We start from the raw sequence: 27828 nt of genomic DNA on the forward strand, positions 1-27828 counted from the left end.
GTCAATGTTGTGGGATTTGGGGTCAATGTTTGTGGGATTTGGGGTCAATGTTGGATTTGGGGTCAATGTTGTGGGATTTGGGGTCAATGTTTGTGGGATTTGGGGTCAATGTTGAGGGATTTGGGGTCAATGTTTGTGGGATTTGGGGTCAATGTTGTGGGATTTGGGGTCAATGTTTGTTGGATTTGGGGTCAATGTTGTGGGATTTGGGGTCAATGTTGGATTTGGGGTCAATGTTTGTGGGATTTGGGGTCAATGTTGTGGGATTTGGGGTCAATGTTGTGGGATTTGGGGTCAATGTTGAGGGATTTGGGGTCAATGTTGTGGGATTTGGGGTCAATGTTTGTGGGATTTGGGGTCAATGTTTGTGGGATTTGGGGTCAATGTTGTGGGATTTGGGGTCAATGTTGAGGGATTTGGGGTCAATGTTGAGGGATTTGGGGTCAATGTTGGATTTGGGGTCAATGTTGGATTTGGGGTCAATGTTGAGGGATTTGGGGTCAATGTTGTGGGATTTGGGGTCAATGTTGAGGGATTTGGGGTCAATGTTGAGGGATTTGGGGTCAATGTTGTGGGATTTGGGGTCAATGTTGGATTTGGGGTCAATGTTGAGGGATTTGGGGTCAATGTTGTGGGATTTGGGGTCAATGTTGAGGGATTTGGGGTCAATGTTGAGGGATTTGGGGTCAATGTTGTGGGATTTGGGGTCAATGTTGTGGGATTTGGGGTCAATGTTGTGGGATTTGGGGTCAATGTTGTGGGATTTGGGGCCAAAGTTTGTATGATTTGGGGTTAATTGAGGGGGATTTGGGGTCAGTGCTGTGGGATTTGGGGTCACCTTTGAGTCTTTTGGGGTCAGTGTATTAGGACTGGGATCCCCCCATAACCCCCCCCAACAAAGTGACCCCACAATCCAAAGATTCTCTTTATTTGGGGCAGCTCCGCCCCGACCTTAAATAAAAAAAGAACAAAAAAAAAACCCCAAAACCCACCAAAACAATAAAAACCCCAAATACGACCCCAAAAGTGCATAGAAAAATCCCGACGGCTACAAAGGGGCTGTACAGAATCTACAGGGAGGGGGGACGGGAACACAAAGGGGGGATCCCGATCATTAATGGGGTCACGTGAAGTGGTGGCCGATCCCAATGATTAATAGGGTCACATTAATTGATCCCAATGATCAATGGCCGATCCCAATGATTAATGGGGTCACATTAATTGATGGCTGATCCCAATGATTAACAGGGGATTTCAATGATCAATGGCCGATCCCAATGATTAATGGGGTCACAATAATTGATGGCTGATCCCAATGATCAATGGATGATCCCAATGATTAATGGGGTCACAATAATTGATGGCTGATCCCAATGATTAATGGGGGATCCCAATGATCAATGGCTGATCCCAATGATTAATGGGGTCACAATAATTGATAGCTGATCCCAATGATCAATGGCCGATCCCAATGATTAATGGGGTCACTTTAATTGATGGCTGATCCCAATGATCAATGGCCGATCCCAATAATTAATGGGGTCACATTAATTGGTGGCTGATCCCAATGATTAACGGGATCCCATTAATTGATGGCTGATCCCAATGATTAATGGGGTCACAGTAATTGATGGCTGATCCCAATGATCAATGGCCGATCCCAATGATTAATGGGGTCACTTTAATTGATGGCTGATCCCAATGATTAATGGGGGATCCCAATGATCAATGGCCGATCCCAATGATTAATGGGGTCACAATAATTGATAGCTGATCCCAATGATCAATGGCCGATACCAATGATTAATGGGGTCACAGTAATTGATAGCTGATCCCAATCATTAACGGGATCCCAATGAGTAATGGGGTCACAATAATTGATGGCTGATCCCAATGATTAACAGGATCCCATTAATTGATGGCTGATCCCAATGATTAACAGGGGATCCCAATGATCAATGGATGATCCCAATGATTAATGGGGTCACAATAATTGATAGCTGATCCCAATGATCAATGGCCGATCCCAATGATTAATGGGGTCACAATAATTGATGGCTGATCCCAATCATTAACGGGGGATCCCAATGATCAATGGCCGATCCCAATGATTAACGGGGTCACAGTAATTGGTGGCTGATCCCAATGATTAACAGGGGATCCCAATGATCAATGGATGATCCCAATGATTAATGGGGTCACAATAATTAATGGCTGATCCCAATGATTAATGGGGTCACAATAATTGATAGCTGATCCCAATGATCAATGGCTGATCCCAATCATTAACGGGATCCCATTAATTGATGGCTGATCCCAATCATTAACAGGGGATCCCAATGATCAATGGCTGATCCCAATGATCAATGGGGTCACAATAATTGATGGCTGATCCCAATGATCAATGGCCGATCCCAATGATTAATGGGGTCACAGTAATTGATTACTGATCCCAATGATTAACAGGATCCCATTAATTGATGGCTGATCCCAATGATTAACAGGGGATCTGAATGATCAGTGGATGATCCCAATGATTAATGGGGTCACAGTAATTGATGGCTGATCCCAATCATTAATGGGGGATCCCAATGATCAATGGCCGATCCCAATGATTAATGGGGTCACAGTAATTGATGGCTGATCCCAATCATTAATGGGGGATCCCAATGATCAATGGCCGATCCCAATGATTAATGGGGTCACATTAATTGATAGCTGATCCCAATCATTAACGGGGGATCCCAATGATCAATGGATGATCCCAATGATTAACAGGCCCATTATCCAGCAGGTGATCCCATTAACCAACAGGTGATCCCATTAACCAATGGATGATCCCACTGACCAACAGATGACCCCATTAACCCCTGGGCGCCCCCATTAACCAACAGGTGATCCCATCAACCAATGGATGACCCCATTGACCAATGGATGGCCCCTTTAACCAATGGACGGCCCCATTGACCAATAGACGCCCCCATTAACCAATGGACAGCCCCATTAACCAATGAACGCCCCCATTGACCAATAGATGACCCCATTAACCAATGGACGACCCCACTGACCAATAGATGACCCCATAAACCAATGGACGGCCCCACTGACCAATAGACGACCCCATTAACCAATGGACGCCCCCATTAACCAATGGACGGCCCCATTAACCAATGGATGACCCCACTGACCAATAGATGACCCCATTAACCAATGGATGCCCCCATTGACCAATAGATGACCCCATAAACCAATGGACGGCCCCATTGACCAATAGACGACCCCATAAACCAATGGACGCCCCCATTAACTAATAGATGACCCCATTAACCAATGGACGCCCCCACTGACCAACAGATGACCCCATTAACCAATGGACGGCCCCATTGACCAATAGACGACCCCATTAAACAATGGATGGCCCCATTAACCAATGGACGGCCCCACTGTCCAACAGGTCACCCCATAAACCAATGGACGGCCCCATTAACCAATGGACGCCCCTATTGACCAATGGGTCACCCCATAAACCAATGGACGGCCCCATTGACCAATGGACGCCCCCACTGACCAATAGATGACCCCATTGACCAATGGACGCCCCCATTGACCACTAGATGACCCCATTAACCAATGGACGGCCCCATTGACCAATGGACGCCCCCATTGACCAATAGATGACCCCATTGACCAATGGACGCCTCTATTGACCAACAGGTCACCCCATAAACCAATGGACGGCCCCATTGACCAATGGACGCCCCCATTGACCAATAGATGACCCCATTAACCAATGGACGGCCCTATTGACCAACAGGTCACCCCATAAACCAATGGACGGCCCCATTAACCAATGGACGCCCCTATTGACCAATGGGTCACCCCATAAACCAATGGACGGCCCCATTGACCAATGGACGGCCCCATAAACCAATGGATGACCCCATTAACCAATGGACGGCCCCATTGACCAATGGACAACCCCATAAACCAATGGACGGCCCCATTGACCAATGGACGGCCCCATAAACCAATGGATGGCCCCATTAACCAATGGACACCCCTATTGACCAATGGGTCACCCCATAAACCAATGGACGCCCCTATTGACCAACAGGTCACCCCATAAACCAATGGACGGCCCCATTGACCAATGGACGGCCCCATAAACCAATAGATGACCCCATAAACCAATGGACGCCCCCATTAACCATCATTCTCTCCCTCCAAGCACCACACGCTCCCTCTACCCAACAACCCCCCATCCAATCCAACCCCACAACACCCCCCAAGTCCCCCCCTCATTCCCACCCCCCATATCCCACCTATAACCCCCCCACACCCCAGTGACTACCTATATATATATATATGTATATATATACATCATATCAGGCCTCGGTTGAGGAATTGTCAGCATCATTTGGCCCCACAGCCGTGGGGCAGGTTGGGGGGAGGGTCCTCAATAGGGAACTTGTAGCCCCATATCCCACCTATAGCCCCCCATATCCCACCTATAGCCCCCCATATCCCACCTATAGCCCCCCCCTATCTATATATCCACATCACCTATAGCCCCCTATACATATACATCATCCCAGCCTTCAGTTCAGGAGGAGTCAGCATTGTTTGGCCCCACAGCTGTGGGGCAGGTTGGGGGGAGGGTCCTCAATAGGGAACTTGTCGCCCCATATCCCACCTATAGCCCCCTATATCCCACCTATAGCCCCCTATATCCCAGCAATAACCCCCTATATCCCACCTATAACCCCCCATATCCCACCTATAGCCCCCTATATCCCACCTATAACACCCCATATCCCACCTATAGCCCCCCATATCCCACCTATAGCCCCCTATATCCCACCTATAGCCCCCTATATCCCACCTATAGCCCCATATGACCCTATATATCAGTTAAGGAACCTCCTGCACCTCCTGGCCCCGCAGTTGCAGGGCAGTTTGTTGCTGGGCTCTATAGGGAACTTGTAGTCGTAGGTGAGCTCCCATATCCCCCCTATGACCCCCATATCCCCCCTATAACCCCCCATAGCCCCCTATAGCCCCATATGACCCCATATATCAGTTAAGGAACCTCCTGCACCTCCTGGCCCCGCAGTTGCAGGGCAGTTTGTTGCTGGGCTCTATAGGGAACTTATAATCGTAGGTGAGCTCCCATGTCCCCCCCATAACATCCCGTATCCCCCCTATATCCATCCCTATAGCCCTATATGACCCTATATGTCAGTTAAGGAACCTCCTGCACCTCCTGGCCCCGCAGTTGCAGGGCAGTTTGTTGCTGGGCTCTATAGGGAACTTGTAGTCGTAGGTGAGCTCCCATATCCCCCCTATAACCCCATATAACACCCCATATCCCCCCTATATCCATCCCTATAGCCCTATATGACCCTATATATCAATTAAGGAACCTCCTGCACCTCCTGGCCCCGCAGTTGCAGGGCAGTTTGTTGCTGGGCTCTATAGGGAACTTGTAGTCGTAGGTGAGCTCCCATATCCCCCCTATAACCCCATATAACACCCCATATCCCCCCTATAGCCCCCTATAACCCCATATGACCCTATATGTCAATTAAGGAACCTCCTGCACCTCCTGGCCCCGCAGTTGCAGGGCAGTTTGTTGCTGGGCTCTATAGGGAACTTGTAGTCGTAGGTGAGCTCCCATATCCCCCCTATAACCCCATATCCCCCCTATAACCCCCTATAACCCCCTATATCCATCCCTATAGCCCTATATGACCCTATATGTCAATTAAGGAACCTCCTGCACCTCCTGGCCCCGCAGTTGCAGGGCAGTTTGTTGCTGGGCTCTATAGGGAACTTGTAGTCGTAGGTGAGCTCCCATATCCCCCCTATAACCCCATATAACACCCCATATCCCCCCTATATCCATCCCTATAGCCCCATATGACCCTATATATCAGTTAAGGAACCTCCTGCACCTCCTGGCCCCGCAGTTGCAGGGCAGTTTGTTGCTGGGCTCTATAGGGAACTTGTAGTCGTAGGTGAGCTCCCATATCCCCCCTATAACCCCATATAACCCCCATATCCCCCCTATATCCATCCCTATAGCCCCATATGACCCTATATGTCAATTAAGGAACCTCCTGCACCTCCTGGCCCCGCAGTTGCAGGGCAGTTTGTTGCTGGGCTCTATAGGGAACTTGTAGTCGTAGGTGAGCTCCCATATCCCCCCTATAACCCCATATAATACCCCATAACCCCCCTATATCCATCCCTATAGATCCCTATAGCCCCATATGACCCTATATGTCAATTAAGGAACCTCCTGCACCTCCTGGCCCCGCAGTTGCAGGGCAGTTTGTTGCTGGGCTCTATAGGGAACTTGTAGTCGTAGGTGAGCTCCCATATCCCCCCTATAACCCCATATAACACCCCATATCCCCCCTATAGCCCCCTATAACCCCATATGACCCTATATGTCAATTAAGGAACCTCCTGCACCTCCTGGCCCCGCAGTTGCAGGGCAGTTTGTTGCTGGGCTCTATAGGGAACTTGTAGTCGTAGGTGAGCTCCCATATCCCCCCTATAACCCCATATCCCCCCTATAACCCCCTATAACCCCCTATATCCATCCCTATAGCCCTATATGACCCTATATGTCAATTAAGGAACCTCCTGCACCTCCTGGCCCCGCAGTTGCAGGGCAGTTTGTTGCTGGGCTCTATAGGGAACTTGTAGTCGTAGGTGAGCTCCCATATCCCCCCTATAACCCCATATAACACCCCATATCCCCCCTATATCCATCCCTATAGCCCCATATGACCCTATATGTCAATTAAGGAACCTCCTGCACCTCCTGGCCCCGCAGTTGCAGGGCAGTTTGTTGCTGGGCTCTATAGGGAACTTGTAGTCGTAGGTGAGCTCCCATATCCCCCCTATAACCCCATATAACCCCCATATCCCCCCTATATCCATCCCTATAGCCCTATATGACCCTATATGTCAATTAAGGAACCTCCTGCACCTCCTGGCCCCGCAGTTGCAGGGCAGTTTGTTGCTGGGCTCTATAGGGAACTTGTAGTCGTAGGTGAGCTCCCATATCCCCCCTATAACCCCATATAACACCCCATATCCCCCCTATATCCATCCCTATAGCCCCATATGACCCTATATGTCAATTAAGGAACCTCCTGCACCTCCTGGCCCCGCAGTTGCAGGGCAGTTTGTTGCTGGGCTCTATAGGGAACTTGTAGTCGTAGGTGAGCTCCCATATCCCCCCTATAACCCCATATAACACCCCATATCCCCCCTATATCCATCCCTATAGCCCCATATGACCCTATATGTCAATTAAGGAACCTCCTGCACCTCCTGGCCCCGCAGTTGCAGGGCAGTTTGTTGCTGGGCTCTATAGCGAACTTGTAGTCGTAGGTGAGCTCCCATATCCCCCCTATAACCCCATATAACACCCCATATCTCCCCTATATCCATCCCTATAGCCCTATATGACCCTATATATCAATTAAGGAACCTCCTGCACCTCCTGGCCCCGCAGTTGCAGGGCAGTTTGTTGCTGGGCTCTATAGGGAACTTGTAGTCGTAGGTGAGCTCCCATATCCCCCCTATAACCCCATATAACACCCCATATCCCCCCATAACACCCCATATCCCCCCTATATCCATCCCTATAGCCCCATATGACCCTATATGTCAATTAAGGAACCTCCTGCACCTCCTGGCCCCGCAGTTGCAGGGCAGTTTGTTGCTGGCTCTATAGGGAACTTGTAGTCGTAGGTGAGCTCCCATATCCCCCCTATAACCCCATATAACACCCCATATCCCCCCTATATCCATCCCTATAGCCCCATATGACCCTATATGTCAATTAAGGAACCTCCTGCACCTCCTGGCCCCGCAGTTGCAGGGCAGTTTGTTGCTGGGCTCTATAGGGAACTTGTAGTCGTAGGTGAGCTCCCATATCCCCCCTATAACCCCATATAACACCCCATATCCCCCCTATAACCCCATATAACCCCCATATCCCATCTATAACACCCCATATCTCCCCTATAACCCCCCTATAGCCCCATATGACCCTATATGTCAATTAAGGAACCTCCTGCACCTCCTGGCCCCGCAGTTGCAGGGCAGTTTGTTGCTGGGCTCTATAGGGAACTTGTAGTCGTAGGTGAGCTCCCATATCCCCCCTATAACCCCATATAACACCCCATATCCCCCCTATATCCATCCCTATAGCCCCATATGACCCTATATGTCAATTAAGGAACCTCCTGCACCTCCTGGCCCCGCAGTTGCAGGGCAGTTTGTTGCTGGGCTCTATAGGGAACTTGTAGTCGTAGGTGAGCTCCCATATCCCCCCTATAACCCCATATAACACCCTATAACCCCCTATATCCATCCCTATAGCCCCATATGACCCTATATGTCAATTAAGGAACCTCCTGCACCTCCTGGCCCCGCAGTTGCAGGGCAGTTTGTTGCTGGGCTCTATAGGGAACTTGTAGTCGTAGGTGAGCTCCCATATCCCCCCTATAACCCCATATAACACCCCATATCCCCCCTATATCCATCCCTATAGATCCATATGACCCTATATGTCAATTAAGGAACCTCCTGCACCTCCTGGCCCCGCAGTTGCAGGGCAGTTTGTTGCTGGGCTCTATAGGGAACTTGTAGTCGTAGGTGAGCTCCCATATCCCCCCTATAACCCCATATAACACCCCATATCCCCCCTATATCCATCCCTATAGCCCTATATGACCCTATATGTCAATTAAGGAACCTCCTGCACCTCCTGGCCCCGCAGTTGCAGGGCAGTTTGTTGCTGGGCTCTATAGGGAACTTGTAGTCGTAGGTGAGCTCCCATATCCCCCCTATAACCCCATATAACACCCCATATCCCACATACAGCCCCCTATAGCCCCATATGACCCTATATGTCAATTAAGGAACCTCCTGCACCTCCTGGCCCCGCAGTTGCAGGGCAGTTTGTTGCTGGGCTCTATAGGGAACTTGTAGTCGTAGGTGAGCTCCCATATCCCCCCTATAACCCCATATAACACCCCATATCCCACATACAGCCCCCTATAGCCCCATATGACCCTATATGTCAATTAAGGAACCTCCTGCACCTCCTGGCCCCGCAGTTGCAGGGCAGTTTGTTGCTGGGCTCTATAGGGAACTTGTAGTCGTAGGTGAGCTCCCATATCCCCCCTATAACCCCATATAACACCCCATATCCCCCCTATATCCATCCCTATAGCCCCATATGACCCTATATGTCAATTAAGGAACCTCCTGCACCTCCTGGCCCCGCAGTTGCAGGGCAGTTTGTTGCTGGGCTCTATAGGGAACTTGTAGTCGTAGGTGAGCTCCCATATCCCCCCTATAACCCCATATAACACCCCATATCCCCCCTATATCCATCCCTATAGATCCATATGACCCTATATGTCAATTAAGGAACCTCCTGCACCTCCTGGCCCCGCAGTTGCAGGGCAGTTTGTTGCTGGGCTCTATAGGGAACTTGTAGTCGTAGGTGAGCTCCCATATCCCCCCTATAACCCCATATAACACCCCATATCTCCCCTATATCCATCCCTATAGCCCCATATGACCCTATATGTCAATTAAGGAACCTCCTGCACCTCCTGGCCCCGCAGTTGCAGGGCAGTTTGTTGCTGGGCTCTATAGGGAACTTGTAGTCGTAGGTGAGCTCCCATATCCCCCCTATAACCCCATATAACACCCCATATCCCCCCTATATCCATCCCTATAGCCCTATATGACCCTATATGTCAATTAAGGAACCTCCTGCACCTCCTGGCCCCGCAGTTGCAGGGCAGTTTGTTGCTGGGCTCTATAGGGAACTTGTAGTCGTAGGTGAGCTCCCATATCCCCCCTATAACCCCATATAACACCCCATATACCACATACAGCCCCCTATAGCCCCATATGACCCTATATGTCAATTAAGGAACCTCCTGCACTTCCTGGCCCCGCAGTTGCAGGGCAGTTTGTTGCTGGGCTCTATAGGGAACTTGTAGTCGTAGGTGAGCTCCCATATCCCCCCTATAACCCCATATAACACCCCATATCCCCCCTATATCCATCCCTATAGCCCCATATGACCCTATATGTCAATTAAGGAACCTCCTGCACCTCCTGGCCCCGCAGTTGCAGGGCAGTTTGTTGCTGGGCTCTATAGGGAACTTGTAGTCGTAGGTGAGCTCCCATATCCCCCCTATAACCCCTATAACCCCCATATCCCCCCTATATCCATCCCTATAGATCCCTATAGCCCCATATGACCCTATATGTCAATTAAGGAACCTCCTGCACCTCCTGGCCCCGCAGTTGCAGGGCAGTTTGTTGCTGGGCTCTATAGGGAACTTGTAGTCGTAGGTGAGCTCCCATATCCCCCCTATAACCCCATATAACACCCCATATCCCCCCTATATCCATCCCTATAGCCCTATATGACCCTATATGTCAATTAAGGAACCTCCTGCACCTCCTGGCCCCGCAGTTGCAGGGCAGTTTGTTGCTGGGCTCTATAGGGAACTTGTAGTCGTAGGTGAGCTCCCATATCCCCCCTATAACCCCATATAACCCCCATATCCCCCCTATATCCATCCCTATAGCCCTATATGACCCTATATGTCAATTAAGGAACCTCCTGCACCTCCTGGCCCCGCAGTTGCAGGGCAGTTTGTTGCTGGGCTCTATAGGGAACTTGTAGTCGTAGGTGAGCTCCCATATCCCCCCTATAACCCCATATAACACCCCATATCCCCCCTATATCCATCCCTATAGATCCCTATAGCCCTATATGACCCTATATATCAGTTGAGGAACCTCCTGCACCTCCTGGCCCCGCAGTTGCAGGGCAGTTTGTTGCTGGGCTCTATAGGGAACTTGTAGTCGTAGGTGAGCTCCCATATCCCCCCTATAACCCCATATAACCCCCTATAACACCCCATATCCCCCCTATATCCATCCCTATAGCCCTATATGACCCTATATGTCAATTAAGGAACCTCCTGCACCTCCTGGCCCCGCAGTTGCAGGGCAGTTTGTTGCTGGGCTCTATAGGGAACTTGTAGTCGTAGGTGAGCTCCTCTCCGCGCAGGATGCGGCGCAGCGCGAAGATGACGATGCGTTTGTGTCCGTCCACGTGGATGACGCGCGAGTAGCAGTTGGGCTCACACGAGTGGTTGATGAAGCGCGCGGCCGAGCCGTGCATCGTCGCGTCCACCACCTCCAGGTCGTCAATGCGGAACATGTAGCACCCGATGCCCTATAGGGGGTAATGGGGTTATATGGGGTAATGGGGTTATAAGGGTTATAGGGGGTAATGGGGTTATAGGGGGTAATGGGGTTATAGGGGATAATGGGGTTATAGGGGGTAATGGGGTTATAGGGGGTAATGGGGTTTTAGGGGTTATAGGGGGTAATGGGGTTATAGGGGTTATAGGGGGTAATGGGTTATAGGGGGTAATGGGGTTATAGGGGCTATAGGGGGTAATGGGGTTATAGGGGATAATGGAGCACCCGATGCCCTATGGGGGTAATGGGGTTATAGGGGATAATGGGGTTATAGGGGTTATAGGGGGTAATGGAGCATCTGATGCCCTATAGGGGGTAATGGGGTTATAGGGGGTAATGGGGTTATAGGGGTTATAGGGGGTAATGGGGTTATAGGGTGTAATGGGGTTATAGGGGGTAATGGGGTTATAGGGGTTATAGGGGGTAATGGGGTTATAGGGGGTAATGGGGTTATAGGGGTTATAGGGGGTAATGGGTTATAGGGGGTAATGGGGTTATAGGGGGTATAGGGGGTAATGGGGTTATAGGGGGTATAGGGGGTAATGGGGTTATAGGGGGTAATGGGGTTATAGGGGGTAATGGGGTTATAGGGGGTAATGGGGTTATAGGGGGTAATGGGTTATAGGGGTTATAGGGGGTAATGGGGTTATAGGGGGTAATGGAGCACCCGATGCCCTATAGGGGGTAATGGGGTTATAGGGGTTATAGGGGATAATGGAGCACCCGATGCCCTATAGGGGGTAATGGGGTTATAGGGGGTAATGGAGCACCCGATGCCCTATAGGGGGTAATGGGGTTATAGGGGTTATAGGGGATAATGGAGCACCCGATGCCCTATAGGGGGTAATGGGGTTATAGGGGGTAATGGGGTTATAGGGGATAATGGGGTTATAGGGGGTAATGGGTTATATGGGACATGGAGCACTCGATGCCCTGTAATAAGGGGGTATAGGGGGTAATGGGGTTATAGGGGCTATAGGGGATAATGGAGCATCTGATGCCCTATAGGGGGTAATAGGGTTATAGGGGCTATAGGGGGTAATGGGGTTATATGTTATAGTGGGTAATGTATGATATGGGACATGTAGCACCCAATGCCCTATGGGGGGTAATGGGGTTATATGTTATAGGGGATAATGGGTTATAGGGGTTATAGGGGATAATGGAGCACCTGATGCCCTATAGGGGGTAACGGGGTTATATGGGGTAATGGGTTATATGGGACATGGAGCACCCGATGCCCTATAAGGGGTATATAGGGATTGGTAATGGCCCTATGGGGGTAATGGGGTTAATGGGGGTAATGGGGGATAATATGGGTTATATGGGACATGGAGCAGCCGATGCCCTATGGGGGATAATGGGGTTATAGGGGATAATGGGGTTATAGGGGTTATAGGGGGTAATGGGGTTATAGGGGGGTAATGGGGTTATAGGGGTTATATGTGGTAATGGGGTTATAGGGGTTATAGGGGGTAATGGGGTTATAGGGGTTATAGGGGATAATGGGTTATAGGGGATAATGGAGCACCCGATGCCCTATAAGGGGTAATGGGGTTATAGGGGATATTATAGGGGATAATGGGTTATATGGGATAATGGGTTATAGGGGATAATGGAGCACCCGATGCCCTATGGGGGAATATAGGGATTGATAATGGCCCTATAGGGGATAATATGGGGGTCAGGGATTGATAATGGCCCTATAGGGGGTATATAGGGATTGATAATGGCCCTATAGGGGATAGATAGGGTTTGATAATGGCCCTATAGGGGGTATATAGGGATTGATAATGGCCCTATAGAGGGTATATAGGGATTGATAATGGCCCTATAGGGGTATATAGGGATTGATAATGGCCCTATAGGGGATAGATAGGGATTGATAATGGCCCTATAGTTGATAGATAGGGATTGATAATGGCCCTATAGGGGATAGATAGGGATTGATATTGACCCTATAGGGGATAATGGGGTATAGGGGTTATAGGGGGTAATGGGGTTACAGGGGTTATAGGGGGTAATGTGGTTATAGGGGTTAATGGGGTTATAGGGGGTATAGGGGATAATGGGTTATATGGGACATGTAGCACCCGATGCCCTATGGAGGATAATGGGGTTATAGGGGTTATAGGGTATAATGGGGTTATAGGGGATAATGGGTTATAGGGGGTAATGGGGTTATAGGGGGTAATGGGGTTATAGGGGGTAATGGGGTTATAGGGGTTATAGGGGGTAATGGGGTTATAGGGGGTAATGGGGTTATAGGGGTTATAGGGGTTATAGGGGGTAATGGGGTTATAGGGGGTATAGGGGATAATGGGTTATATGGGACATGTAGCACCCGATGCCCTATGGAGGATAATGGGGTTATAGGGGTTATAGGGTATAATGGGGTTATAGGGGATAATGGGTTATAGGGGGTAATGGGGTTATAGGGGGTAATGGGGTTATAGGGGGTAATGGGGTTATAGGGGTTATAGGGGGTAATGGGGTTATAGGGGGTAATGGGGTTATAGGGGTTATAGGGGTTATAGGGGGTAATGGGGTTATAGGGGGTAATGGGGTTATAGGGGTTATAGGGGGTAATGGGGTTATAGGGGTTATAGGGGGTAATGGGGTTATAGGGGTTATAGGGGTTATAGGGGGTAATGGGGTTATAGGGGTTATAGGGGTTATAGGGGGTTATAGGGGGTAATGGGGTTATAGGGGATAATGGGGTTATAGGGGGTAATGGGTTATAGGGGGTAATGGGGTTATAGGGGGTAATGGGTTATAGGGGTTATAGGGGGTAATGGGGTTATAGGGGGTAATGGGGTTATAGGGGGTATAGGGGGTAATGGGGTTATAGGGGGTAATGGGGTTATAGGGGACAAGGAGCAACCGATGCCCTATAATAAGGGGTTAATGGGGTATAGGGGTTATAGGGGGTAATGGGGTTATAGGGGACAAGGAGCAACCGATGCCCTATAATAAGGGGGTAATGGGGTATAGGGGTTATAGGGGATAATGGGTTATAGGGGATAATGGGGTATAGGGGTTATAGGGGGTAATGGGGTTATAGGGGACATGGAGCAACCGATGCCCTATAATAAGGGGGTAATGGGGTATAGGGGTTATAGGGGATAATGGGTTATAGGGGATAATGGGGTTATATGTTATAGGGGGTAATGAGTTATAGGGGTTATAGGGGTTATAGGGGGTAATGGGTTATATGGGGTAATGCGGTTATAGGGGTTATAGGGGGTAATGGGGTTATAGGGGTTATAGGGGGTAATGGGGTTATAGGGGTTATAGGGGGTAATGGGGTTATAGGGGATAATGGGGTTATAGGGGCCAATGGGAGGTAATGGGGTTATAGGCGTTATAGGGGGTAATGGGGTTATAGGGGTTATAGGGGGTAATGGGGTTATAGGGGTTATAGGGGGTAATGGGGTTATAGGGGATAATGGGTTATAGGGGTTATAGGGGGTAATGGGGTTATATGGGGTAATGGGTTATATGGGACATGGAGCACCCGATGCCCTGTAATAAGGGGGTATAGGGGTATAGGGGTTATAGGGGGTAATGGGGTTATAGGGGTTATAGGGGTTAATGGGTTATAGGGGGTAATGGGTTATAGGGGGTAATGGGGTTATAGGGGGTAATGGGTTATAGGGGTTAATGGGTTATAGGGGGTAATGGGGTTATAGGGGGTAATGGGTTATATGGGGTAATGGGTTATATGGGGTAATGGGGTTATAGGGGGTAATGGGGTTATAGGGGTTATAGGGGTTATAGGGGATAATGGGTTATATGGGACATGTAGCACCCGATGCCCTATAGGGGATAATATGGGGGTCAGGGATTGATAACGGCCCTATAGGGGGTATATAGGGATTGGTAATGGCCCTATAGCGGGTATATAGGGATTGATAATGGTCCTATAGGGGATAATGGGGTCAGGGATTGATAATGGCCCTATAGGGGATATATAGGGTTTGATAATGGCCCTATAGGGGATAATGGGGGTCAGGGATTGGAACATGTAGCACCCGATGCCCTATAGGGGGTAATGGGGTATAGGGGTTATAGGGGGTAATGGGGTTATAGGGGACATGGAGCAACCGATGCCCTATAATAAGGGGGTAATGGGGTATAGGGGTTATAGGGGATAATGGGTTATAGGGGATAATGGGGTTATATGTTATAGGGGGTAATGAGTTATAGGGGTTATAGGGGTTATAGGGGGTAATGGGTTATATGGGGTAATGCGGTTATAGGGGTTATAGGGGGTAATGGGGTTATAGGGGGTAATGGGGTTATAGGGGGTAATGAGGTTATATGGGGTTATAGGGGGTAATGGGGTTATAGGGGGTAATGGGGTTATAGGGGTTATAGGGGGTAATGGGGTTATAGGGGGTAATGAGGTTATATGGGGTTATAGGGGGTAATGGGGTTATAGGGGGTAATGGGGTTATAGGGGTTATAGGGGGTAATGGGGTTATAGGGGGTAATGAGGTTATATGGGGTTATAGGGGGTAATGGGGTTATAGGGGGTAATGGGGTTATAGGGGGTAATGGGGTTATAGGGGCTATAGGGGATAATGGAGCATCTGATGCCCTATAGGGGGTAATGGGGTTATAGGGGTTATAGGGGGTAATGGGGTTATAGGGGTTATAGGGGGTAATGGGGTTATAGGGGGTAATGGAGCACCCGATGCCCTATAGGGGATAATGGGGTTATAGGGGTTATAGGGGGTAAATGGCGTATAGGGGATAATGGAGCACCCGATGCCCTATAGGGGATAATGGGGTTATATGTTATAGGGGGTAATGTATGATATGGGACATGTAGCACCCGATGCCGTGTCATAAGGGGGTATATAGGGATTGATAATGGCCCTATAGGGGATAATGGGGTCAGGGATTGATAATGGCCCTATAGCGGGTATATAGGGATTGATAATGGCCCTATAGGGGATAATGGGGGTCAGGGATTGATAATGGCCCTATAGCGGGTATATAGGGATTGATAATGGCCCTATAGGGGATAATGGGGGTCAGGGATTGATAATGGCCCTATAGGGGATAATGGGGGTCAGTGATTGGAACATGGAGCAGCCGATGCCCTATAGGGGATAATGGGGGTCAGTGATAGATAAGGGGGAGTATGTGATAAGGGGGGTGTCAATGACTGGGGGGGAGATACGGGACCCCATAGGGCCCCACAGTGCCCCACTGCATCCCCATAGGGCCCCACTGTGCCCCACAGCATCCTATTGTGCCCTATTGCATTCCCATAGGGCCCCACTGTGCCCCACAGCATCCCCCATCTCCCCACACTGCCCCACACCCCTCATCACCCCCCATCACCCCACACCTCCCCACACCCCCCATTGCCCACATTACCCCATAGCGCCCCACATTGCCCCACATCACCCCCCATCATCCCACACCCCATAGCGCCCCACACTGCCCCACATCACCCCATACTCCCCATCGCCCCACATACCCCCCATCTCCCCACATCACCCCACACCCCATAGCGCCCCACACAGACCCCATCTCCCCACAGCTCCCCACACCCCCATCGCCCCACATACCCCCCATCTCCCCACATCACCCCACACCCCATAGCACCCCACATTGCCTCACATCTCCCCATACTCCCCATCGCCCCACATACCCCCCATCTCCCCACATCACCCCACACCCCATAGCACCCCACACTGCCCCACATCTCCCCATACTCCCCATCGCCCCACATACTCCCCATCTCCCCACATCATCCCACACCCCATAGCGCCCCACACAGACCCCATCTCCCCACATCACCCCACACCACCCCATCACCCCACATGCCCCCCATCTCCCCACATCTCCCCAATCCCCCATCACCCCATAGTGCCCCCCATCTCCCCCCATGTCCCCCCATCATCCCACACCCCCCATTGCCCCCCATCTCCCCCCATCATCCCACACCCCACATTGCCCCCATCTCCCCCCATGTCCCCCCATCATCCCACACCCTATAGCGCCCCACACCGCCCCACATCACCCCATAGTGACCCACATCTCCCCACATCACCCCACACCCCCCATCACCCCACATACCCCCCCTCTCTCCACATCATCCCACACCCCATAGCGCCCCACACAGACCCCATCTCCCCACATCACCCCACATCTCCCCACACCCCCCATCACCCCACATGCTCCCCATCTCCCCACATCATCCCACACCCCATAGCGCCCCACATACCCCCCATCTCCCCACATCTCCCCAATCCCCCATCACCCCCCATGTCCCCCCATCTCCCCCCATGTCCCCCCATCATCCCAATCCCCCATCACCCCATAGTGCCCCCCATCATCCCACACCCCATAGCGCCCCACACAGACCCCATCTCCCCACATCTCCCCACAACCCCATTGCCCCCCATCTCCCCCCATGTCCCCCCATCATCCCACACCCCACACTTCCCCCCATCTCCCCCCATGTCCCTCCATCACCCCACACCCCATAGCACCCCCCATGTCCCCCCATCACCCCACACCACATAGCGCCCCACACCGCCCCACATCACCCCATAGTGCCCCACATCACCCCCCATCTCCCCACGTCCCCACACCCCCCATTGCCCCCCATCTCCCCCCATGTCCCCCCATCATCCCACACCCCCCATCACCCCATACTGCCCCACATCACCCCCCATCATCCCACACCCCATAGCGCCCCACACTGCCCCACATCTCCCCATACTCCCCATCACCCCACATACCCCCCATCTCCCCACATCATCCCACACCCCATAGCGCCCCACACAGACCTCATCTCCCCACATCTCCCCAATCCCCCATCACCCCACATACCCCCCATCTCCCTCCATCATCCCACACCCCATAGCGCCCCACACTGCCCCACATCTCCCCATAGTGCCCCACATCTCCCATCACCCCACACCTCCCCACACCCCCCATTGCCCACATTACCCCATAGTGCCCCACATCTCCCCCCATCACCCCATAGTGCCCCCCATCTCCCCCCATGTCCCTCCATCACCCCACACCCCATAGCGCCCCACACCGCCCCCCATCACCCCATAGCGCCCCCCATGTCCCCACCTTGCTGTCGTAGTACTTCTCCCTCTTGTCGGTGAGCACGGAGCGAACCACGATCCCCGAGTACTCGATCACCATCTCGCCAGCGTCGATGTTCCGCTTACAGAACAGACCGCGGCCGTGGATGGCGGAGCTGGGAATGGGAATATATGGGTTATATGGGGTATATGGGGTTATATGGGGGGATATGGGGTTATATGGGGTTATATGGGGTTATATGGGGTTATATGGGGTTATATGTGGGTATATGGGGTTATATGGGGTTATATGGGGGGATATAGGAGGTTCTATTGGGTCGATGTTCCGCTTACAGAACAGACCGCGGCCGTGGATGGCGGAGCTGGGAATGGGAATATATGGGTTATATGGGGGGATATGGGGGGATATGGGGTTATATGGGGGTATATGGGGGGATATGGGGTTATATGGGGTTATATGGGGGGATATGGGGTTATATGGGGGTATATGGGGGGATATGGGGTTATATGGGGTTATATGGGGGGATATGGGGTTATATGGTGTTATATGGGGGTATATGGGGTTATATGGGGTTATATGGGGGGATGTGGGGTTATATGGGGTTGTATGGGGTTATATGGAGTTATATGGGTTATATGGGGTTATATGGGGGTATATGGGGTTATATGGGGTTATATGGGGGGATATGGGGTTACAGGGGAGTTATATGGGGGTTATATGGGGGGATATGGGGTTATTTGGGGTTATATGGGGTATATGAGGGGGTATGGGGGGATATATGGGGTTATATGGGGGGATATGGGGTTATATGGGGGGATATGGGGTTATATGGGGGGTATATGGGGGGATATGGGGTTATTTGGGGTTATATGGGGGTATATGGGGTTATATGGGGTTATATGGGGGGTATATGGGGGGATATGGGGTTATTTGGGGTTATATGGGGTATATGAGGGTGTATGGGGGGATATATGGGGTTATATGGGGGGATATATGGGGAGATATGGGGTTATATGGGGGTATATGGGGTTGTATGGGGGGATGTGGGGGGATATGGGGGGATATGGGGTTATATGGGGGGATATGGGGGTATATTGGGGTTATATGGGGGGATATGGGGGGATATGGGGTTATATGGGGGGATATGGGGGATATGGGGGATATGGGGTTATGTGGGGGGATATGGGGGGTTATATGGGGTATATGGGGGGATATGGGGGGTTATATGGGGGGATATGGGGGGATATGGGGTTAAATGGGGGGATATGGGGGGATATGGGGTTATAGGGGGTGATATATGGGGATATATGGGGTTACAGGGGGGATATATGGGGGTATATGGGGATATATGGGGTTATATGGGTTATATGGGTTATATGGGGTCATATGGGGTTATATGGGGCTATGTGGGGGGTATATAGGGTTATATGGGGGGTATATGGGGTTATATGGGGGTATATGGGGGGATATGGGGTTATATGGGGGGATATGGGGGGATATGGGGGGATATGGGGTTATATGGGGTTATATGGGGTTATATGGGGTTATATGGGGTTATATGGGGTATATGGGGGAATATGGGGATATATGGGGTTATATGGGGGGATATATGGGGTTATATGGGGTTATATGGGGTTATATGGGGTTATATGGGGGGATATAGGAGGTTCTATTGGGTCGATGTTCCGCTTACAGAACAGACCGCGGCCGTGGATGGCGGAGCTGGGGGGATATGGGGGGTTATATGGGGTTATATGGGGGGATATGGGGTTATATGGGGTTATATGGGGGTATATGGGGGGATATGGGGTTATATAGGGTTATATGGGGTTATATGGGGGGATATGGGGTTATATGGGGTTATATGGGGGTATATGGGGGGATATGGGGTTATATAGGGTTATATGGGGTTATATGGGGGGATATGGGGGGTTATATGGGGTTATATGGGGGTTATATGGGGGGATATGGGGTTATATAGGGTTATATGGGGTTATATGGGGTTATATGGGGGGATATGGGGGTATATGGGGTTATATGGGGTTATACGGGGGTTATATGGGGGGATATGGGGTTATATGGGGGGATATGGGGGGGATATATGGGGTTATATGGGGGGATATATGGGGTTATATGGGGGGATATGGGGTTATATGGGGGGATATGGGGGGATATGGGGGTATATGGGGGTTATATGGGGGTATATGGGGTTATATGGAGGGATATGGGGGGATATGGGGTTATATGGGGGGATATGGGGGTATATGGGGGGGTATGGGGGGATATGGGGTTATAGGGGGTGATATATGGGGATATATGGGGTTATAGGGGGGATATATGGGGGTATATGGGGATATATGGGGTTATATGGGGGTATATGGGGTTATATGGGGTTATATGGGGTTATGTGGGGGGTATATAGGGTTATATGGGGGGTATATGGGGTTATATGGGGGGATATGGGGTTATATGGGGTTATATGGGGTTATATGGGGTTATATGGGGTTATATGGGGTTACATGGGGTTATATGGGGTTATATGGGGTTATATGGGGTTACATGGTGTTATATGGGGTTATATGGGGTTATATGGGGTTATATGGGATATATGGGGTTATATATATGAGGTTCTATTGGGTCGATGTTCCGCTTACAGAACAGACCGCGGCCGTGGATGGCGGAGCTGGGAATGGGAATATATGGGGTTATATGGGGGTATATGGGGGGATATGGGGGGATATGGGGGGATATGGGGGGATATGGGGTTATATGGGGGGATATGGGGGATATGGGGGTATATGGGGGGATATGGGGTTATATGGGGGTATATGGGGTTATATGGGGGAATATGGGGTATATGAGGGGGTATGGGGGGATATAGGGTTATATGGGGGGATATGGGGGATATGGGGTTATATGGGGGGATATGGGGGGATATGGGGGTATATGGGGTTATATGGGGGGATATGGGGGTATATGGGGGGGTATGGGGGGATATGGGGTTATAGGGGGTGATATATGGGGATATATGGGGTTATAGGGGGGATATATGGGGGATATGGGGTTATATGGGGCTATATGGGGGGATATGGGGTTATATGGGGTTATATGGGGGGATATGGGGTTATATGGGGGTTATATGGGGGTATATGGGGGTATACGGGTGGGTATGGGGGGATATATGGGGTTATATGGGGTTATATGGGACATATGGGTGATATAGGAGGTTCTATTGGGTCAATGTTCCGCTTACAGAACAGACCGTGGCCGTGGATGGCGGAGCTGGGAATGGGAATATATGGGGTTATATGGGGGGATATGGGGGGATATGGGGTTATATGGGGTTATATGGGGGTATATGGGGTTGTATGGGGGGATATGGGGTTATATGGGGGGATATGGGGGTATATGGGGGGATATGGGGTTATATGGGGTTATATGGGGGGATATGGGGGTATATGGGGGGATATGGGGTTATATGGGGTTATATGGGGTTATATGGGGGGATATGGGGGTATATGGGGGGATATGGGGGGATATGGGGGGATATGGGGTTATTTGGGGGGTATGGGGGGATATGGGGGTGATATATGGGGGGATATGGGGGGATATACGGGGGTATATGGGGATATATGGGGTTATATGGGGGGATATGGGGTTATATGGGTTATATGGGGTTATATATATGAGGTTCTATTGGGTCGATGTTCCGCTTACAGAACAGACCACGGCCGTGGATGGCGGAGCTGGGAATGGGAATATATGGGGTTATATGGGGTATATGGGGGTATATGGGGGTATATGGGGGGATATGGGGGGATATGGGGTTATATGGGGTTATATGGGGTTATATGGGGTATATGGGGTTATATGGGGGGATATGGGGGGATATGGGGGGATATGGGGGGATATGGGGGGGTATGGGGTTATATGGGGTTATATGGGGTTATATGGGGTTATATGGGGGTATATGGGGGGATATGGGGTTATATGGGGGGATATGGGGTTATATGGGGTTATATGGGGGGATATGGGGTTATATGGGGGGATATGGGGGTATATGGGGTTGTATGGGGGGATATGGGGGGATATGGGGTTATATGGGGGGATATGGGGTTACAGGGGGGTTATATGGGGGGATATGGGGGGATATGGGGGTATATGGGGTTGTATGGGGGGATATGGGGTTATAGGGGGTGATATATGGGGATATATGGGGTTGTAGGGGGGATATATGGGGGTATATGGGGGTATATGGGGGTATACGGGTGGGTATGGGGGGATATATGGGGTTATATGGGGTTATATGGGGTTATATGGGGTTATATGGGGGGATATAGGAGGTTCTATTGGGTCGATGTTCCGCTTACAGAACAGACCGCGGCCGTGGATGGCGGAGCTGGGGGATATGGGGGGTTATATGGGGTTATATGGGGGGATATGGGGTTATATGGGAGGATATGGGGGGATATGGGGGTATATGGGGGGATATGGGGGGATATGGGGTTATATGGGGGGATATGGGGTTATATGGGGTTATATGGAGTTATATGGGGGTTATATGGAGGGTTATGGGGTTATATGGGGGGATATGGGGTTATATGGGGGGATATGGGGGGATATGGGGTTATATGGGGGGATATGGGGTTATATGGGGTTATATGGGGGTATATTGGGTATATGGGGGGATATGGGGGGATATGGGGGGATATGGGGTTATATGGGGGTTATATGGGGGTATACGGGTGGGTATGGGGGGATATATGGGGATATATGGGGTTATATGGGGGGATATGGGGTTATATGGGGTTATATGTGGGTATATGGGGTTATATGGGGTCATATGGGGGGATATAGGAGGTTCTATTGGGTCGATGTTCCGCTTACAGAACAGACTGCGGCCGTGGATGGTGGAGCTGGGGGGATATGGGGGGTTATATGGGGGGATATGGGGTTATATGGGGTTATATGGGGGTATATGGGGGGGTATGGGGGGATATATGGGGGTATATGGGGCTATATGGGGGTATATGGGGTTGTATGGGGGGATATGGGGTTGTATGGGGGGATATGGGGGTATATGGGGTTGTATGGGGGGATATGGGGGGATATGGGGTTATATGGGGGGATATGGGGTTATATGGGGGTATATGGGGTTATATGGGGTTATATGGGGTTATATGGGTTATATGGGGTTATATGGGGTTATATGGGGGGATATGGGGTTATATGGGTTATATGGGGTTATATATATGAGGTTCTATTGGGTCGATGTTCCGCTTACAGAACAGACCGCGGCCGTGGATGGCGGAGCTGGGGGGATATGGGGGGTTATATGGGGGGATATGGGGGGTTATATGGGGTTATATGGGGGGATATGGGGTTATATGGGGGTTATATGGGGGTATATGGGGGGATATGGGGTTATAGGGGGTGATATATGGGGATATATGGGGTTATAGGGGGGATATATGGGGGTATATGGGGATATATGGGGTTATATGGGGGTTATATGGGGGTATATGGGGGGATATGGGGTTATATGGGGGGATATGGGGGGATATGGGGTTATATGGGGGTTATATGGGGTTACAGGGGGGTTATATGGGGGGATATGGGGTTATATGGGGTTATATGGGGGGATATGGGGTTATATGGGGGGATATGGAGTTATATGGAGGGATATATGGGGTTATATGGGGTTATATGGGTGGATATGGGGTTATTTGGGGGGTATGGGGGGATATATGGGGTTATATGGGGGTATATGGGGTTATATGGGGGTATATGGGGGATATGGGGGGATATGGGGTTATAGGGGGTGATATATGGGTGGATATGGGGTTATATGGGTGGATATGGGGTTATATGGGGTTCTATGGGGCACACACCGATAGACCCCCACGGCCTCCTTCGCCGTCCTCTTGAGGTGGCGGAAGCGCATGGCCATGGGCAGCTCCAGGCTGGTGGCACGGCTATGGGGCACAAATAGGGGGGGGGGGTTGGAATCGGGACCCCCAACCTATAACAGCAACTATGGGGGGGGGTCTATGGGGCTCTATGGGGGTAGGGGGGATGGGGGTGGGGGGCTCTATGGGGCTCTATGGGGGGCACTGGGGGTTGGGGGGCATCTATGGGGCTCTATGGGGGGCACTGGGGGTTGGGGGCTCTATGGGGGGCGTCTATGGGGCTCTATGTAGGCAATGGGGCAGGGGGCTCTATGGGGGAAATCTATGGGGCTCTAAGGGGGGCAATGGGGCAGGGGGCTCCATGGGGGGCGTCTATGGGGCTCTATGGGGGGGCAATGGGGGTGGAGGGCTCTATGGGGCTCTATGGGGGGCACTGGGGATGGAAGGGCTCTATGGGGAGGGTCTATGGGGCTCTATGTAGGCAATGGGGTTGGAGGGGCTCTATGGGGGGCAATGGGGCAGGGGGCTCTATGGGGGAAATCTATAGGGCTCTATGGGGGGCACTGCGGGTTGGGGGGCTCTATGAGGGGCTCTATGGGGGGGTAGAGGGGGGTGGGGGGGCTCTATGGGGGGCAATGGGGGTTGGGGGGCTCTATGGGGGGCTATGGGGGAGGGGGAGCTCTATGGGGGGCGTCTATGGGGCTCTATGGGGGGCAATGGGGGTTGGGGGGCTCTATGGGGGGCTATGGGGGAGGGGGAGCTCTATGGGGGGCGTCTATGGGGCTCTATGGGGGGCAATGGGGTGGGGGAGCTCTATGGGGGGTGTCTATGGGGCTCTATGGGGGGGCAATGGGGGTGGGGGGCTCTTTGGGGGGCAATGGGGGAGGGGGAGCTCTATGGGGGGTGTCTATGGGGCTCTATGTGGGCAATGGGGCAGGGGGCTCTATGGGGGAAATCTATGGGGCTCTAAGGGGGGCAATGGGGCAGGGGGCTCTATGGAGGAAATCTATGGGGCTCTATGGGGGGCACTGGGGGTGGGGAGCTCTATGGGGTTGTCTATGGGGCTTTATGGGGGGCAATGGGGATGCAAGGGCTCTATGGGGGGTGTCTATGGGGCTCTATGGGGGGCACTGGGGGTTGGGGGGCTCTATGGGGCTCTATGGGGGGGGAATGGGGGTAGGGGGCTCTATGGGGGGCGTCTATGGGGCTCTATGTAGGCAATGGGGGTTGGAGGGGATCTATGGGGGGCTCTATGGGGGGCAATGGGGCAGGGGGCTCTATGGGGGAAATCTATAGGGCTCTATGGGGGGCACTGGGGGTTGGGGGGCTCTATGGGGCTCTATGGGGGGGTCTCGGGGTGGGGGGGCCCTATGGGGGGGCTATGGGGGCTCTATGGGGGCAATGGGGCTGGAGAGGCTCTATGGGGGGAGTCTATGGGGCTCTATGTGGGCAATGGGGCAGGGGGCTCTATGGGGGAAATCTATGGGGCTCTATGGGGGGCAATGGGGCAGGGGGCTCTATGGAGGAAATCTATAGGGCTCTATGGGGGGCACTGGGGGTGGGGGGCTCTATGGGGTTGTCTATGGGGCTTTATGGGGGGCAATGGGGATGCAAGGGCTCTATGGGGGGTGTCTATGGGGCTCTATGGGGGGCACTGGGGGTTGGGGGGCTCTATGGGGCTCTATGGGGGGGGATTGGGGGTGGGGGGCTCTATGGGGGGCAACGGGGGAGGGGGAGCTCTATGGGGGGCGTCTATGGGGCTCTATGTGGGCAATGGGGGTTGGAGGGGATCTATGGGGGGCTCTATGGGGGGCAATGGGGCAGGGGGCTCTATGGGGGAAATCTATAGGGCTCTATGGGGGGCACTGCGGGTTGGGGGGCTCTATGAGGGGCTCTATGGGGCTCTATGGGGGGGTAGAGGGGGGTGGGGGGGCTCTATGGGGGCAGTGGGGGTGGAGGGGCTCTATGAGGTTGTCTGTGGGGCTCTATGAGGGGCAATGGGGGTAAGGGGCTCTATGGGGTTGTCTATGGGGCTCTATGGGGGGCAATGGGCGTTGGGGGGCTCTATGGGGGGTGTCTATGGGGCTCTATGGGGGGCACTGGGGGTTGGGGGGCTCTATGGGGGGGGAATGGGGGTGGGGGGCTCTATGGGGGGCAATGGGGGAGGGGGAGCTCTATGGAGGGCGTCTATGGGGCTCTATGTAGGCAATGGGGTTGGAGGGGATCTATGGGGGGCTCTATGGGGCTCTATGGGGGGCAATGGGGCAGGGGGCCCTATGGGGGAAATCTATAGGGCTCTATGGGGGGCACTGTGGGTTGGGGGGCTCTATGGGGCTCTATGGGAGGGTCTCGGGGTGGGGGTCTCCATGGGGCTCTATGGGGGGCAATAGGGGTGTGGGGTCTCTATGGGGGCTATGGGAAGTCAATAGGGGTGGGGGGCTCTATCTATGGGGGGTCAATAGGGGTGGGGGGGGTCTAAGGGGCTCAATAGGGATGGGGGGGATTTTTGGGGGGGTCTATGGGGCTCTATGGGGGGCAATGGGGGAGGGGGAGCTCTATGGGGGGTGTCTATGGGGCTCTATGGGGGGCAATGGGGTGGGGGAGCTCTATGGGGGGTGTCTATGGGGCTCTATGGGGGGCACTGGTGGTTGGGGGGCTCTATGGGGCTCTATGGGGGGCACTGGGGGTTGGGGGGCTCTATGGGGCTCTATGGGGGGGGAATGGGGGTAGGGGGCTCTATGGGGGGCGTCTATGGGGCTCTATGTAGGCAATGGGGCAGGGGGCTCTATGGGGGAAATCTATGGGGCTCTAAGGGGGGCAATGGGGCAGGGGGCTCTATGGAGGAAATCTATAGGGCTCTATGGGGGGCACTGGTGGTTGGGGGGCTCTATGAGGGGCTCTATGGGGGGGTAGAGGGGGGTGGGGGGGCTCTATGGGGGGCACTAGGGGTTGGGGGGCTCTATGGGGCTCTATGGGGGGGTCTCGGGGTGGGGGGGCCCTATGGGGGGGCTATGGGGCTCTATGGGGGCAATGGGGCTGGAGGGGCTCTATGGGGGGAGTCTATGGGGCTCTATGGGGGGCAATGGGGGTGGGGGAGCTCTATGGGGGGGTCTATGGGGCACTATTGGGGGTACAGTGGGGGGGGCTCTATGGGGGGCAATGGGGGAGGGGGAGCTCTATGGGGGGCGTCTATGGGGCTCTATGGGGGGCAATGGGGTGGGGGAGCTCTATGGGGGGAGTCTATGGGGCTCTATGGGGGGCAATGGGGGTGGGGGGTTCTATGGGGGGCTATGGGGGGTCAATAGGGGTGGGGGGCGCTACCGGGGTGAGTCCATGGGGCTCTATGGGGGGCAATGGGGTGGGGGGGGTCTAAGGGGCTCAATAGGGATGAGGGGGATCTATGGGGGGGTCTATGGGGCTCTATGGGGGTCAGTGGGGGTGGGGGGCTCTATGAGGTTGTCTATGGGGCTCTATGGGGGGCAATGGGGATGGAAGGGCTCTATGGGGGGGG

At 52.4% G+C, this 27828-nt stretch overlaps 1 protein-coding gene across 1 annotated transcript; it reads right to left on the reverse strand.

Annotated features, from left to right (window-relative positions):
* Window positions 1-4844: 4844 nt before the first annotated feature.
* Window positions 4845-24394, reverse strand: LOC146751941 (histone-lysine N-methyltransferase 2B-like). The gene is made up of 3 exons (XM_085533459.1): window positions 24300-24394; window positions 18433-18562; window positions 4845-11296 (listed from the first exon to the last, which is right to left on the reverse strand). The coding sequence occupies exons 1-3, from the start codon at window positions 24356-24358 to the stop codon at window positions 11024-11026; spliced, it is 462 nt and encodes a 153-aa protein (XP_085389585.1). The 5' UTR covers window positions 24359-24394; the 3' UTR covers window positions 4845-11023.
* Window positions 24395-27828: the final 3434 nt, after the last annotated feature.

Source organism: Coturnix japonica, unplaced genomic scaffold, assembly GCF_054131305.1.
Source record: "Coturnix japonica strain WE unplaced genomic scaffold, WE-NBRP24 Scf060, whole genome shotgun sequence".
Classification (NCBI taxonomy): domain Eukaryota; kingdom Metazoa; phylum Chordata; class Aves; order Galliformes; family Phasianidae; genus Coturnix; species Coturnix japonica.